At 36.5% G+C, this 13996-nt stretch overlaps 1 protein-coding gene across 19 annotated transcripts in view; it reads right to left on the bottom strand.

Annotated features, from left to right (window-relative positions):
* Window positions 1-91: 91 nt before the first annotated feature.
* Window positions 92-13996, bottom strand: part of NCOA3 (nuclear receptor coactivator 3) — a 98863-nt gene continuing 84958 nt past the window's right edge. For 13 of the 19 annotated variants that reach the window (XM_068912617.1, XM_068912621.1, XM_068912622.1 and 10 more), the window contains 11 exons: window positions 13205-13340; window positions 11867-12055; window positions 11105-11344; window positions 9382-9508; window positions 8686-8857; window positions 7590-7886; window positions 6223-6327; window positions 5528-5753; window positions 5133-5307; window positions 4405-4546; window positions 92-3380 (listed from right to left, as the gene is read on the bottom strand). In XM_068912617.1, coding sequence (XP_068768718.1) covers window positions 3369-3380; window positions 4405-4546; window positions 5133-5307; window positions 5528-5753; window positions 6223-6327; window positions 7590-7886; window positions 8686-8857; window positions 9382-9508; window positions 11105-11344; window positions 11867-12055; window positions 13205-13340 — 1821 coding nt within the window. In that variant the 3' untranslated portion in view covers window positions 92-3368. The remainder of the gene's footprint in view (window positions 3381-4404; window positions 4547-5132; window positions 5308-5527; window positions 5754-6222; window positions 6328-7589; window positions 7887-8685; window positions 8858-9381; window positions 9509-11104; window positions 11345-11866; window positions 12056-13204; window positions 13341-13996) is intronic. The other 6 variants (XM_068912627.1, XM_068912629.1, XM_068912630.1 and 3 more) reach the window with 3 other exon arrangements.

The raw sequence follows: 13996 nt of genomic DNA, 5'->3' as shown, positions 1-13996 counted from the left end.
GCGTTTTTGTAATAGTACAGGATTTTCTCTGACCTTTCCAGATAGTTATCAGCCTTAAAATACTACAGAGCTAACGCACTATGTCACCAAGTTCTGATTTTAAATAGAAACCTTTATTTACATTATTAACATCCAAACACAAAAATCAGAAGAGCAGTAATACCTTACAACCAACTCTTATTATAAATCAGTCCTCATGGTTTTCTGTTTTGCAAAATAAAGATACAGATATTCCAAGCAAAACTTAATGTAAACTAAACTTAAATGCAATTCTCAATACTGTATGCCTTCTCCTGAGAATTTTCTTTTTAATATTGCTCTCAGAATTACACTGTTTCATACTTGCTGTATCATTCTGTCACCTGGTAGTCTGCACATACATAAATTCTAAAATAAAATGTGCGCTAATTGGTACAACATTCAAATAGTTTTGTCTTATAACTGAAAAATGGTCCTGATTTCCTAACTTTAAAAGCATAATTTTAGGACAAGATTGGATAAAAATACTATGTGTGAATTTTATAAAAACATTGTTTCTGCAATCAAAAGAATAACAAAGAAAGACATGTAGCAAAACTATGTTCAGTATGCAACAGTGATCAAAGGTGGCTGTACTAGTTAAACTGGTCGCTTACTGCTGAGAAATGTTACTCAGGTGCTTTTTTTGTTTGGTTGTTTTTTTCTAAAAGAAACATTCAGAAAACTCTGTTGCTGTAGAACCAAAACAGAGTTGGTAGAGATAATTAAATGCCAACAGATATCAAGGACAGTTTTATTTACTGCAGTAGATAAACTTTTCAAACTAGATGTAGTATTTAGGATCAGTGTTGCCAAGAAAGATTTCATCAATGCACTTTAAAAAGGCCTTCCCCTCTCCCCCCGCCCCTTAATCAAGTTTAAACTAAAATTCTTTGGATTCAGCAAAAAAGTAGGTACTGGAAAGCTCAAACATTCTAGATACAGATGAGAAAATGATGATCCTTTATAACATCAGTCAGTTATACGTAGATGTATAAACAGAATCACTCGTTTAAAAAAAAGTTAAAAGGGCACAACGTATAAAGTCCAAGAGCTCACCTAATGAAAGCAATCAGGGTTTGTAGTTTCCATCAATATAATGAACAACTACAAAGATTGTTCTACTTTGATTTAATGTAAAAAAAACAAGGGAGCGTTGCCTTTCAACTTAAGCAGGCAGCACTTAACTTACTCAACAAACAAACAAGCGTGTTCTAAGACATAAGAAAGGAGATAAAAGTTCCTTAGGCTTTTAAGAGTTTTGTATTAAAAAAACCACACATGAATTGGACTGAAGGTTTCAAATAAATACTACCACCTCACCTGTATACTCAGTACTAATTGCAAAGATGGGGTTGCATAAAGTAGCTCGACTGAATCTACATTCCCTTTGGAATACAACTGGCTGCGTGCCAAGGATGACATTTATAAGATTTTTTTTCTAGTGAAAGTTATTTCTATTAAAATAGAAGATCACTGAATATTCTGAAAAATAAAACCACCTCAGGCTTACAGTTCCAGAAAAAGCAATCGAGAACAGAGGTTTTTTTTCTTTACTCACTTGGGAGAAGTCAGTTTTCCATTACACAGTGAACAACAGAACTAAAGCACCACACATCGTCAACATCGCCGGGTCACCCCTTACAAAACTTTCAAGGTTTGACTTGCTGTAACTGCCTGAAACTGGAAAAACTGCAACAAGATCTTCATTTTAGGGAACCAAAATAGAGAAATAAAACACCTATCTGCAAACAGTATGAGTCATTTTTTAACCAAACTTAAATACTGATATGAGAAAAACCTGTTTAGAAAATACATTCATTACTATTAGAACAATCCAATGAGGTGCAGGCGTTTGGTTAAAGTTTGACTTAATAACCTGCAAGATTTCTGGATGTCATGTAACAACAAATATTCTGCAGTGGACAAACTTCTTCAAAGAACATTTAGAGTTCATTAACGTTGACCAAAAAAGACATAATCCAGATTCATCAACTGAAAAGGCAACATATAAGCCATGACTGGCATGACAAGTCATAACATTTTACAATGCAGACCTTTTTTTTTTTAAATTGCCTTATGTAAAAAGAAATGTAACAAAGTGCTCACAGGTGGAGAAAGCATTTAACAACTGGTCTTTTATAAAACGCTATATGTTAAAGATGTAAAAATAAATGAAGTGTCAAAGACCAAAAAAGAGAGAGAGAGAGAGAGAGAGATGTGGGCCAAAGTCACCCAGCTTCAAAGACATTAAATTTAATTTAAAAAAAAAAAAAAAGTTTTCTATTTGGACCTCAACTACACTTAGTTTACAGAAATCAACTTTGTTAAATATTTAGCCTCACAAACTCTGCAAAAATGAGTTAGTGATCTACAAAAGTCATATATATAATACAATTTCTTAAAGATCCTATTTACAAAATTTATTCACAAAAAGACTGCAAAATTCTGATTCAGACAGCAGTGCCTGGCCTTGAGTTTTCTGAAGTTTATTTTCAAAAAGATGAAAGATTATTGCTCTAATTTCCAAACACAGAAAACATTACATTATGCAGTCTTATTCAAATAATTCTAAATAGATTGTGTTTGAGAAGGAACATGAGTACACCCTACCTTCATATTAAGTCCTTATCAAAGATATTGCATTAATCCATTATATAGTCTTTTATAAAGTGCACTCAGCTGCACATCAATATGTAAATATTAGTCACAATTGTGTTTAAATAATTTAAATTTATTATCCTCTCTTTTTTACCCCTTGTCATTAATAGACAGGATTTTGGAATAGTATGTGCCAATTCATTCTGCACTGCTACTTTGCCTGGGAAATCCTGACTCTTGGGGGTAAGAGATTAAAAGCAGCATTTATATTCAGGAATTCATATAAAAGAGTCAAGGCTAGGAACTACATTCTCTGTCAGATATTCTTACTAGAGAAATCAGAAAATTCTTATCACCATGACTTCTCCAGGCACTTTTGTCTGCCTGTAGTTAAGGGCTTTGGATAGCTACAGTAAACAGACATGGTATACAAGGAGTCTACCCATCATATTTACTAAAATGCCATTGCCAAATTCACATTTCTAGAGGCAGAGCGCCAAAAATATTTATGACCTTTTTTGTACACCATAATATACAGTAATACAGAGACTGCTTCTATGAAAAAAAAGTTTTTGTGATTTTTTTTCTTCTGAATGAAGTAACTTAGGACATCATGGTGATTAGCTGGAAAAATCACTTATTTCCGTAAGGCCAGTACTAGTTGCCATGAAGAATGCGCAGCTTTCCTTTGTAACACTAGTGCATCATTAATAGAGCGCATTCTTGTTTGGAGATCACGAGTTTAGGTGTCAGCAGTATTTCTGTTAAAGAAAAGAAGAAAGCATCATCAGAGAAAATAAAAACCTTGGCTGAAAAACTGACCAACGTTGCATTTTGAAGAGGAAAGTACTGTCAGGTCAAGTTCTAAGCAGAAGAATAGTGGTTTAGTGCTCCTTTTGAAGATAAATTTGTAGAAAATAAATGCTCTCCCAGAGTTGCTTAAAAGTGTTATTTGGTTATCGTCACAGTATGACACATGCTTTCGGAAAATCTGACATTTCACCTTCCTTTACTCCTCTTATATAATGCTTGCTTTTGTCCAGTCCTCCACAACCTTGCTCGTCCCCTAAAAGTCCTTGGATTTTTTTCACGAGTTTCTTAAGAACCTTAGACAAAGTGACTTGAGTAAATTTAAATTTATTTGAATACTGTGTTGCTCATCCTTTGGCGTTTTGTGGAAGGATTACAACAGAAAAATATTTAGAATTGCAGCTTTCTTTGCATTGTCTGTTATTAACTCGCTTTTCCTTTAAACATTAGGCCTAAACTTTCCACAGTTTCTTGCTATGCATCCACAAGGCATACTCATAAGGATAATCACCATTAGCTTCTGCGAGGAGGAGGACATTGCGTTACTGGGATTCTTGGTCTGACTCATGAGGGCTGTTATGTGTAGCCTGCAGATGCTTTTCACAGTCTCTGTGCTTTGCTTTCTCGGGATTCTCCAGGCTCAGAAGTATTTAAGCATCCCTGCATAGTTTAAGCCTTGATCCTGTGATACTTGAAAGTCAACAGCTAATCACAGTATACCGCTTAGGTTCATCATGGATTTGGTTTAAATATCAAAAATAAACTATCTCTTGGGACATACAAAAGGTAGCTCCACGGATGTAACTACAAACGATAACTGAGAACAGGACTGTGCCAGAAGAACAATTTGAAGCAAATTGTACTCAGTATCAACTGAGTCGATAGATCTTTTCATCTAGACTTTGAAGGATGACAGATCTATTGAATCTTTACAGTTTTGTTTAATGACAGAATTAACCATTATATACAACTTACCTGGTCTGGACCCATAGGCATCCCTGACATAGGCATGGTATTCATGTTCACCTGTCCAATATGGCCACTGCTGCCATTCATGTGCATCATACTGTAAGTTGCAGGATTACCTTGATGGCTAAACTGCTGCTGTGGAAAAGAACTGAAGCACAAAAGGACAAACAGAATTACCTCCAGGAAGCCTACTCCATGATATATTGCCTTCCCTGCACCAGCTGTGACACACACGAAAGAAAAACTACATAATCACCAGAAGCATAAAACTATTTTTACATTTACTTTTCTCCACCTTCACCCTGTTTAATGTAAAAACAATAATTTCCCCTCCCAAAAGGAATTTTGAATTCTTACATACATACAGAAATATGTGCATGCCTTTCCTATTGTAACCCTGTTGGAGGCTTTAATTAAGACTGTACTGCATATTGTAATACTGAATTTTTATCTTTCTCCCAAGTTTTTTTCCTAAAAGTGAAGACTAAATATTGTTTCTGGTTACAATGACTGCAGTGGTCCAATAAGAATAACTGGGACTAGGCATAAGCTATATTTAATCACAGTTTGTTTCCTAAACCAGAGCAGATCAAGGACAATACAGACACTAGAGAGTTAATTTATTTTTTCCTCTTTGAAATACTTTTCTTCCGATAGGCTAGTTAACATGGCTTTTGCTTTCAGGGAAAATGAAAGAAAAATTTTGAGACACAGGTTATAGTTATAATGTTTACCTGCTCCTGCCCATACTTCCCGATGGCCAGCCCTTCATCTCAGGTGACTGGTACATTGTTGCTGTCTGAGGATGCTGCATCATAGGATTTTGGGAGGCTCCAATTCTTGACGACATCATTGGGTTGGGAGGGCTCGATACCCTACTAAATGTAGAATCAGGTTGTTGGCTTAGCCCTTACAAGACAAAGAAGAGACAGGCAATATACTTCAGTTAGCATCTCCAAGCATTTTTAGTTTATCTTCTTGCAATGAAGGGAGGGGGGAAAAGTTATCTTTTTTGTAGGAGTTATTTTCCATGTTTCACAATGATCAATATTTAGGTAGTTGGGATTGATAATAAATGAAGAAAGGGAAAAGAAGACGAGAGAAAAAAGCAGCATGTTAGCACTAGTACCATAATTAGGTGGATAGGGGAATTGCTGTGGAGGAACTTGAGCCATTGGAGGGCCCGTCAAAGCACCATCCATGCTTCCTGAGGCAGTCACGTTTGGTGGTGGACTGAAAGCTTGAGGTTGCTGTTGCTGCTGCATCATCATTGCCATCCTCTGTTGTCTAAAATGATGACTTATTAGCTCCCTGTTACGCTGAGCCACCATTTGAGCATTAAGAAAACCTTGCTGCTAACCCCCAAAGGAAAAAAATATATATTAGAAAACATTTTTACAAATAAATTCATGTCAGAATCAATAAATTCTCAAACACTCTTTCCAACTCTAAGACCCAGCACAACCATTACCAGAGCAGAAAGTAAAGAAAACCCATAGCCCATACAAGAACCATCGAAATATCAGATAAGGGTTTTCATTAAGTTGTCATTAGTGCGAAACAGAGGATGCAGTAGACTATCTAGCATACCCTACATGGAAAAGACTATTAGCACACTGTATCAACAGCGTGACCTAACAAACAGATTCCCCTGAAATCTCAGGAATAGGAGAGGTTTAAAATTTTTTTATTATTTTTACAGGGGAAAAAAATGAATACGCACTGTGGAAACATGAATGAAGGCCCAAATTCTAAGCAGACCTGCAAAAGATGCCTCTATTTAAAAATTGCTGTTTCAGAAAGGTTAGTGCCATAATTACTTACCTGTGATCCCACCTGTGGCTGCATAACTGGTCTCATCACTGAGGTATTGCCACTGCCTGGATTTTCCATTTTCATTTCAAGCGCTTGACGGGTCTGATTCATAAACTTAGAAAGAGACATTTCAGCACTATTACCTTGAAAATATCAGTATCTAAACAAAGTAGTGGCAAGTCCTTCAGAAAACTCTTTATAAAACCTCTTGAATCTATAATGATTCTTTTTCGCTTGTTTGATGTACCTGAAGTACCCAACTATCTGTTACTGAGCTCAAACACACACAAAAAGAAAACCCCTCAAAACAGTCTAGTATTAACTGGCTTGGTGGGGAGGGAGCGGCGGACAACACAGAGACTTAAAACTTTTTAAGAACAAATATATAGCAGACCAATACTTGTTCCAAATCATATTTTGGGAAGAAAGGATAACCACAGACTTCAGCTTTGTTTAAAAAAATAAACTTCTGTCTCCTTCCCTCTCTGTTGTAATACCCCAAAACTATACGGGCTGAATTAGTGTCACTGAACAGCCAAGAACAAACACACTTTTTCTTAAGCATTAAACATTGCCATTCCATGTCACACAGCATCATCTCAGTTTTCTGCGTTTTACCTATTAATTTTCTATTATCCAAAACTTGGTCATGTCCTAGTGTATTTCAGAATGGCCTCAGCATTTCCTTTCATTAGCCAGTATTTTCCATATTAAAAATGTATTTCATATTCTCCACTGATATCATGACTCTATTCTACTGGAGCATATTTTCACAAGAGGAAATTAATGTTGACATCATCCAGCAACAGATTATTTTTTAAAGCAGTGCTTTCAAGACGGTGTTAAGATCTTTGTGGCTTTATGCACTCTGTCTCCTTCCATCCTAAGTATCTAAAATGAGATCAAATTAGTAGAGGGAAAGCAAAGCAGTATTTCAATAAGCACAAATGGTTAGAGAACACAATGAAAGGAATCAATTAATACTTGATTTGCAGGAAAAATGCAAATGCCCATTTAATGGTCCCACTCAATGAGTTTCAGAAAAAGGACAAAATCTGAACAAAGATAATGAGATCATCCAGAGCTATGTACTATAGGATTACTTTTTAAATAGCAATAATGCCCTGTCCTGCAGGAACTAATCCAGTCGGTAGCTAATGAGGCTGATGAAGGAAGAACACTTGTCCTAATAAAGGTTCTTTCACTTCTACTGCAATAGGTGGTCCGTGTGAAAAGCATTGTTAAAATGAACGATCCATCTATTTGATCATCAACTGTAATTAGAATTTCCATATTCCTGAACCAATAACATTCAGTGTGTACTTCCTTCTGTTCTTAAACAAGACAAAAATGTAAAAGCAGGACCAAAAGATTACCTGCTGCCCCTGAAGCCTCTGCTGGAGCTGCATTCGGAGCTGCTTTGGTGTATTGGTTCGAGGTCTCATCACATTTGCTCTAGGATGCATACTTGGAAGTGGAAAATTGCTTTGTTGGCTCATCTGATTCATTACTGAATTATAGGATGGCTGTTGTCCCTGAATGTTACTAAAACCTCCCGGCATTGCTGCCCCTTGCCCCTGATAGGGCTGACCATATAGCGAAGACTTCTGGTCAATCATAACTGCAGATTCCTGACCTTGAAATGAATCTTGCTTCGGTTCCAAAGCTTGCCCCTTCAACAGATATAAAGAATATACTGCTAGTGAAGGCACTGGGTTTTGCTACTCTTTCAGTAGGAAGGGCTAAAGAAACAATAAAACTAACATAGCATATTAAGACAAATAGTTTCTTGAGTAGAAAGTTGTACAGATAAATTGCTACTAGTTTTGTCTACGGAAAAACAAAATAGCAGAGCGATGATAAAACATTATTATTTATCTTTAAATCAGCTTTGTTGCATACTGCTTACGTAAATAGACTAGTCTCATTGTTCAAGTTATTCTGCACTTTTAAACTGCAGTTTGTACAAATGACAGGGTGGTTTTGTGTTTTCCAGTAAATTCCAAATTACCTAACAGAATTTCTTTTTCCTACTTGCTAGCCAAGCAAATCCAAGCTGAATTAGAGGAGATGGAGGTGTCATCCTGGCAAACACATTACTACCTGTAACATATTTCGCAACATATTTCTGCTGATAATAGATATACTAAAGAAAATCAACTCATTCTCTGCTGATAGAATTATAATGATTTATGCCCCTGCCCTAAATTATATACCAAGGTATATTTTATAAACATAGATAAGAGTATCTCTTTTTATTTGTTCATAATGCACAAAAAGTTTAATCGGTACTGAACTTCTCCGATAAAAATCACTACTCAAAGTAGATTCTTCAAAAGGCAGATTTAGGAAAACGGAGGCAATGAAGTGAGGAGATGCAAGTGAGTGAGGAAGCTCTCTTCATTTTCTTTTCAAGTACCAAGATAATACAGGTTGTTGAAAAATAAATTGCCAAAATCTCCATTTACTTACTTGATTTACAAGATCAGGAATTCCTAATGCTCTGTCAATTTCTTCCAGACTTGTGACATCCGTGCTACTTAGCAATGTGTGCAGCTGATCCAAAAGTGCCCTTTCATCACTCTGCCCTTCCACATTTGGCGCCGGACATAAAAGGTCATCCAAAGAGCTTCTAACTAATTGTCTATAAGTACAAACACAATTACAGCCATTATGGACCACAAAGACATGTATATAGTTTTATATAGTATATTGGCCTGGAAGATTAAAACAACCCAGAAGACTGAAGTAAGACTTCAAGACTTAAGTCTCAAATTTAGGTCTTGAAACGTCCACTCAACTGCTATCTAACCCTGAATGCACCCAAATTCGGCTTTTCCTGTTTCCAATCAAGCTTCTCCGGGCATCTAAAGTTTAGCCTGTGCACGTGCAAGAGAGAGATAATTTAAGACTTTCCCATCTCATTGTCCCTCCCAGTTCAAGCATGGTTTGATTTTGTTAGCAATGTTTTTTGTTTTTTGTGGAGCTGGGTTAAAAGGTACGTGGTGTCACACGATGACAGAACAGTAACAGAAGTGGAAACGGACTATGATCCAATCCCTCATACCCATTATATATGCTACATTGATTTTACTACATCTTAAATTCTTCTGACAAACAGTCAACAGTTGCATTTAGACTTCATCTTAAAACTATCCTCATTTCTACCTGTTTTGTGAACCCCGAGATGCTTGCTCCATGGACAGCATGTTATCAGGCCATGATCCTGGCTGGTTAGACGGTCCTGGCTGCCCATAAGGATTCCCACCCATACCAATGTTAATCTCATTCGGCCCTGTGAAGCAAAAGGTTTGTTTTTTTTAAAAAAAACAAAAGGTGACACCGTGCTATCCAGTGTTCAAACAAAGCATTACGAATGATCATATAAACTATCAAACAGCTTCAAGAGCTTTCAATCAGCATGTTTTAAACTGCATACATACATAAATTCACACTCAGATTATTTCAGAAACATGATAGACCACAGATTTTGAATACAATAGTAATCTAAAGCTGTTGCCCTACTAGAACAGAATTGCTATTACTAAGCTTTAAATCCCTAAAATAGGAACTTGACCAATGCACTAACTTTACATCATTACAAATGAGTTTTCTGGCCAATGAAATCTGGATATTAGCAAATCTGCATCGTCATAGTGACATTAACAGTGTTTGGCATTTTGAATTCCTAAATGGAGTTAAAAATCAAATGAAAATTGCATAACAATGACTTTCGGTGTGCGGCCCTTCTACCTGCTCACCCCTTCTGGTGCTCCACTCTACCCTTAAAAGCCTCCAGGGCTCAGGAGCAGATCTGAGGCAGCCAGCGATCACATCACCCACTGTTATCTGCTCCAGACATCCAGCACTACACAGCTTGTGCCATCCCATTATTTCCCAGTATCTGTAGGAGTCACCTAATACCTATTCCAAGAAGCTACTGAGGAATTCTAATTCAGTAAAGGACGGCATAAATTTTTTTCCAGATTTAGCCTTACGTTTGCATGTCGATTTGAAACAGCCTGTCAGTGTAAGAGAACTCCTAGTAACAGCCCTGTCAAGCTCCAGGATGAAAACGGAGCAAAGGAGTGCCAGGGTGTTCCTTGGCTGTAGTGGTACGTGAATCTTTGGACCTGCCGGTATTGTCACGTTAGTCAAGACAATTTCAGCTCTAGGCTAAATCATGTTTAGAGACATAGAACAGAAAAAAACACGGGCTTCTCAAAACTAGAACTTTAAGACTGCCTTTACGTTTTAGGCATACAGCTTGGTTTCTCCATGCAAATACAAATACTTAAAAGAGAACCTGTATTTGCAGTGTGGTTTTATACAAAGTTTGGACCCTGCCCATGACAAGAGTTTTGAAATACCTACTGAAAAGCTTTGATAATCTGATTACCAAAATACTAACTGTAAAAAACAGTTTAGTTTAAAGATTATTAAACAAATTAGATAGCAAGTAAAATGACTTAAATACATCACAACACTAGTATCTTCACATATAATCATAGATGAAATTTAGCTCCTGGAATTTAGCAGAGAACTATTGCACTTCAGAACTAGAAATACACTGGAACTACCCCAAAAAGTCTGGAGACTCAGCAAGAATTATCTGTGTATGAAACACACAGATACCACCAAACAGCAAGAACACCAGTAAGTCATCAAATAACACCATTCCTTGATATAACACAATCATTTGTTACTAAGCTTACATTGCATCCCACGGTCTAACTGGCTTGCCCCAGTCAGGGGAGAATAACAGTCTTTATTTCAAGAGTAAGCAGAGCTAGCGTCCTACCAAAACTGGAAAGATTCTTATAATGAATGCTTACTGAGGAACTAATGAGGGTGTATTGAGTGGTACAACATTATAATATAAAGAACTTACTCATGTGAATCATTTGCTGTTGTAGCATTGGTCTTGTACCAGGGACGCTATTAGAACGAATGGGCAACCCAGACATAGAACCACCCACTGCGGCTCTGGGAAGGGAAGCATTAAACTCGGGTCCGGGTCTCAACATCGAAGGAGAGCTTGAAGGCTCCAGTCTGTTAACCTTTGCGTTTGGCAGACCCCAGTCTCCTGACGGATGCTGATTCATAGCTACATTTCTGTTGGGCCCACTTGCTATAATGAAAAGCAGAGAAGATAATGATTTCTCACACAGAATATTTTACATATTTGAGTTTTAGATTTTTTTTTTTTTAACCAACAATAACAACTGCCAATGACAAAGCAATTCACTAAATTCCTACAAAAGCAGGTAAAGCTTATCACGTCTAGCTTTATATCATCTAAAGAGTATGCTCCTCTAAACATATTTCAAAATATTAATGACTGACTGCTATCGTTACCTATTCTTGTTTACATACATTAAAAGCATAGGTTAAAGTCAAAACTCGTAACAGTCAAAAATGGTTTAACTACTAAGCAAAAGTAAAGTCCTGGGAATACACACAGATGGTAAATGGCTATGTTCCTATAATTTTAGCTGGGAATAATAATTAAGGTCTTTAGGTGTTGATTATTTTAAAAAAAACATTCTTTTAAGACTTCTTCTCACAAGAATTCACACTGTAATCTTGCAACATTTTTTATGTGAAAGCATTTTCTTTTACAATGAGATCTATTTGTACGCAATCAACAAACCCAGATTTGCTCCAAAATTTTCCTGGTTTTCAACCATTCTTGGACTTCCACCCATTAAGTTTTGCTTTTGTAGCATGGAGAATGCATTGACACTCCTCACTGGAGGGCTTGAACCCACAGGGCTATCCAAAGACATGGCTCTGCTGAAAGGTGGGCGGGCAGCCTGCACAGCTTGTGGACTTCTCATACCTGTTGAAGAATTAAAAGACACTTGTGCTTTTTAAACTTAAAAATAAAAAGTACTAGTCATGATTTACATAAATTTGATCTATGTAAAGGTACATATATATCACCTTTAACAGGCCAGGAATAGTTAACTCTGTTTATGTTCTCACTACTTTACTCATATTTTGAGTACACAGTTAACACTTTTTACTGCCAAAGCCAAACGCAATGCCTTTGGCCCTATGTGTAAAAAGGCTCATTTTAAGTTAAGTTCAGTAATGACCCATGTTTAACATTTTGAAATACCCTAGTATTACAGTCTTATTAATATATGTGAGTGGACTGTACAGCACGTGGCTATTTCTGACATGGAGGCAGAGACGAGTCTAATGGCGTTTTGCTTGACTCAGGTTGGATCCAGAAGCAATGTGTTCCTGAACACTTTGTACCATGTGAACTAATTAGCTTAGATATCACTGTGCCAACATTGTCACTGGTCTTATATGTTTTCCTGTAGCTGAAGTAATATTTTGCATTATCCATGTTTCACCTTTCTAAGGTTAACTCAGCAACCTATTGCCACACATAACGGAGAGAGGACCACTATTATAAACGGAAGTGACCTCTGTAATGATGCTGGTCTATTAGTGACGTTTATCTTTCTCTCCCACTCACCTTCCTACTAAGGAAGGTCATTCCTTTCAATGTAGAGGAGGACTACTGATTAGATTTTGCAAGCCACAAGATGCTTTCACATAGAATAAGTGGGAAATCAAAAGCTTGCCACTAATCTCGTGTTCTTTCCCTAGTCATCTGCAAGGAATAAAGTTCTCTGTTTCAGTTTACAACTGCCAAAAATATTTTTCTTGATGCCTTTGGTGACATCGTAGGAAATCCATGTTGGACAAACCCAGAAGAAACCACAAAATCGGGGGTGGGGGGTTAACTTTGTTCAGGGTGTGTATAGTAGATAAATGCTGTCAACATTGCCCTTCAGACTAATAATATAATAGCCTATGGAAGCATGATTAGCCTTTTACTTCATATTTGCCCTTGAAGAGGTATGAAATCAAAAAAGTATTATCTAAGAATCTGAGCATGCATTATGTTTACCTTAGGTAAGGAGAAAACAGCAATTTTAAAACTAAAGTTACATCAAATGAAATTCCTTACTCAGTGGGGCAGTTCCTTGAAATAATGCTTGTTTTGTTCCAAGGCTATTCCCATTTGCAGACATAGCATTATTGTAAAAATCTGAACTAGTCAGATCACCTAAAATTGCATCCAAATTATCCAAATCTCCACTCATCTGAAAAAGAAACAAAATACCAAGGTTATTTATTATCATACTGCCATCTGTCAGCTTTCATTTAGCTCCTTACTAATCTTAAAGGATATACCCAAGAGATAAATGCCTTAGTTCACCAATACCATCTCAGGCTTTCTCCTCATTTCTGAAGCACTTCAGTTCTCACTTAGCTACTTTTCTATAGAGTATTCTGTCTGGCTAATTTTGAGAAAGAAGAATTTAAGGAGAAACTGGAAGTACTATACATAAATAAAAAGAAAATCACCTTTGCATATAAACATTTCAGGCATCATAAATTACAAAGATTACAGTAAGCAACATCATGAATGTGTCCTGTTTGGTAATAACGTATCTGGCATTTGCAATATCTTAAACTGATCATTGCTAAACATAACAACATATGAAAAGTACTCAGAGACTTTTCTGGCCAATAATGTCCCTGATTTTCTTTTTAAATTTGCCTTTAAATCAGATGCAGTTTTAACGGAATTAAAATTATATAGATAGCAGATTAATATCTTTGCAAAGTAAGCTTCTCTGAATATGGTTCATAGTTCTCAGGAACAAGTAGCTGAACTACACACCTGTACTACTGCACAGTTGTTAACAACTTATTTCCTCAATGGTATTTAAAAAAATGTTATGAGGTGTTTAAT

This window comes from Struthio camelus, chromosome 18 (genome assembly GCF_040807025.1).
Source record: "Struthio camelus isolate bStrCam1 chromosome 18, bStrCam1.hap1, whole genome shotgun sequence".
Lineage (NCBI taxonomy): Eukaryota > Metazoa > Chordata > Aves > Struthioniformes > Struthionidae > Struthio > Struthio camelus.
The sequence above is the reverse complement of the archived record's forward strand: the minus strand, read 5'-3'. Positions and strand labels throughout refer to the sequence as shown.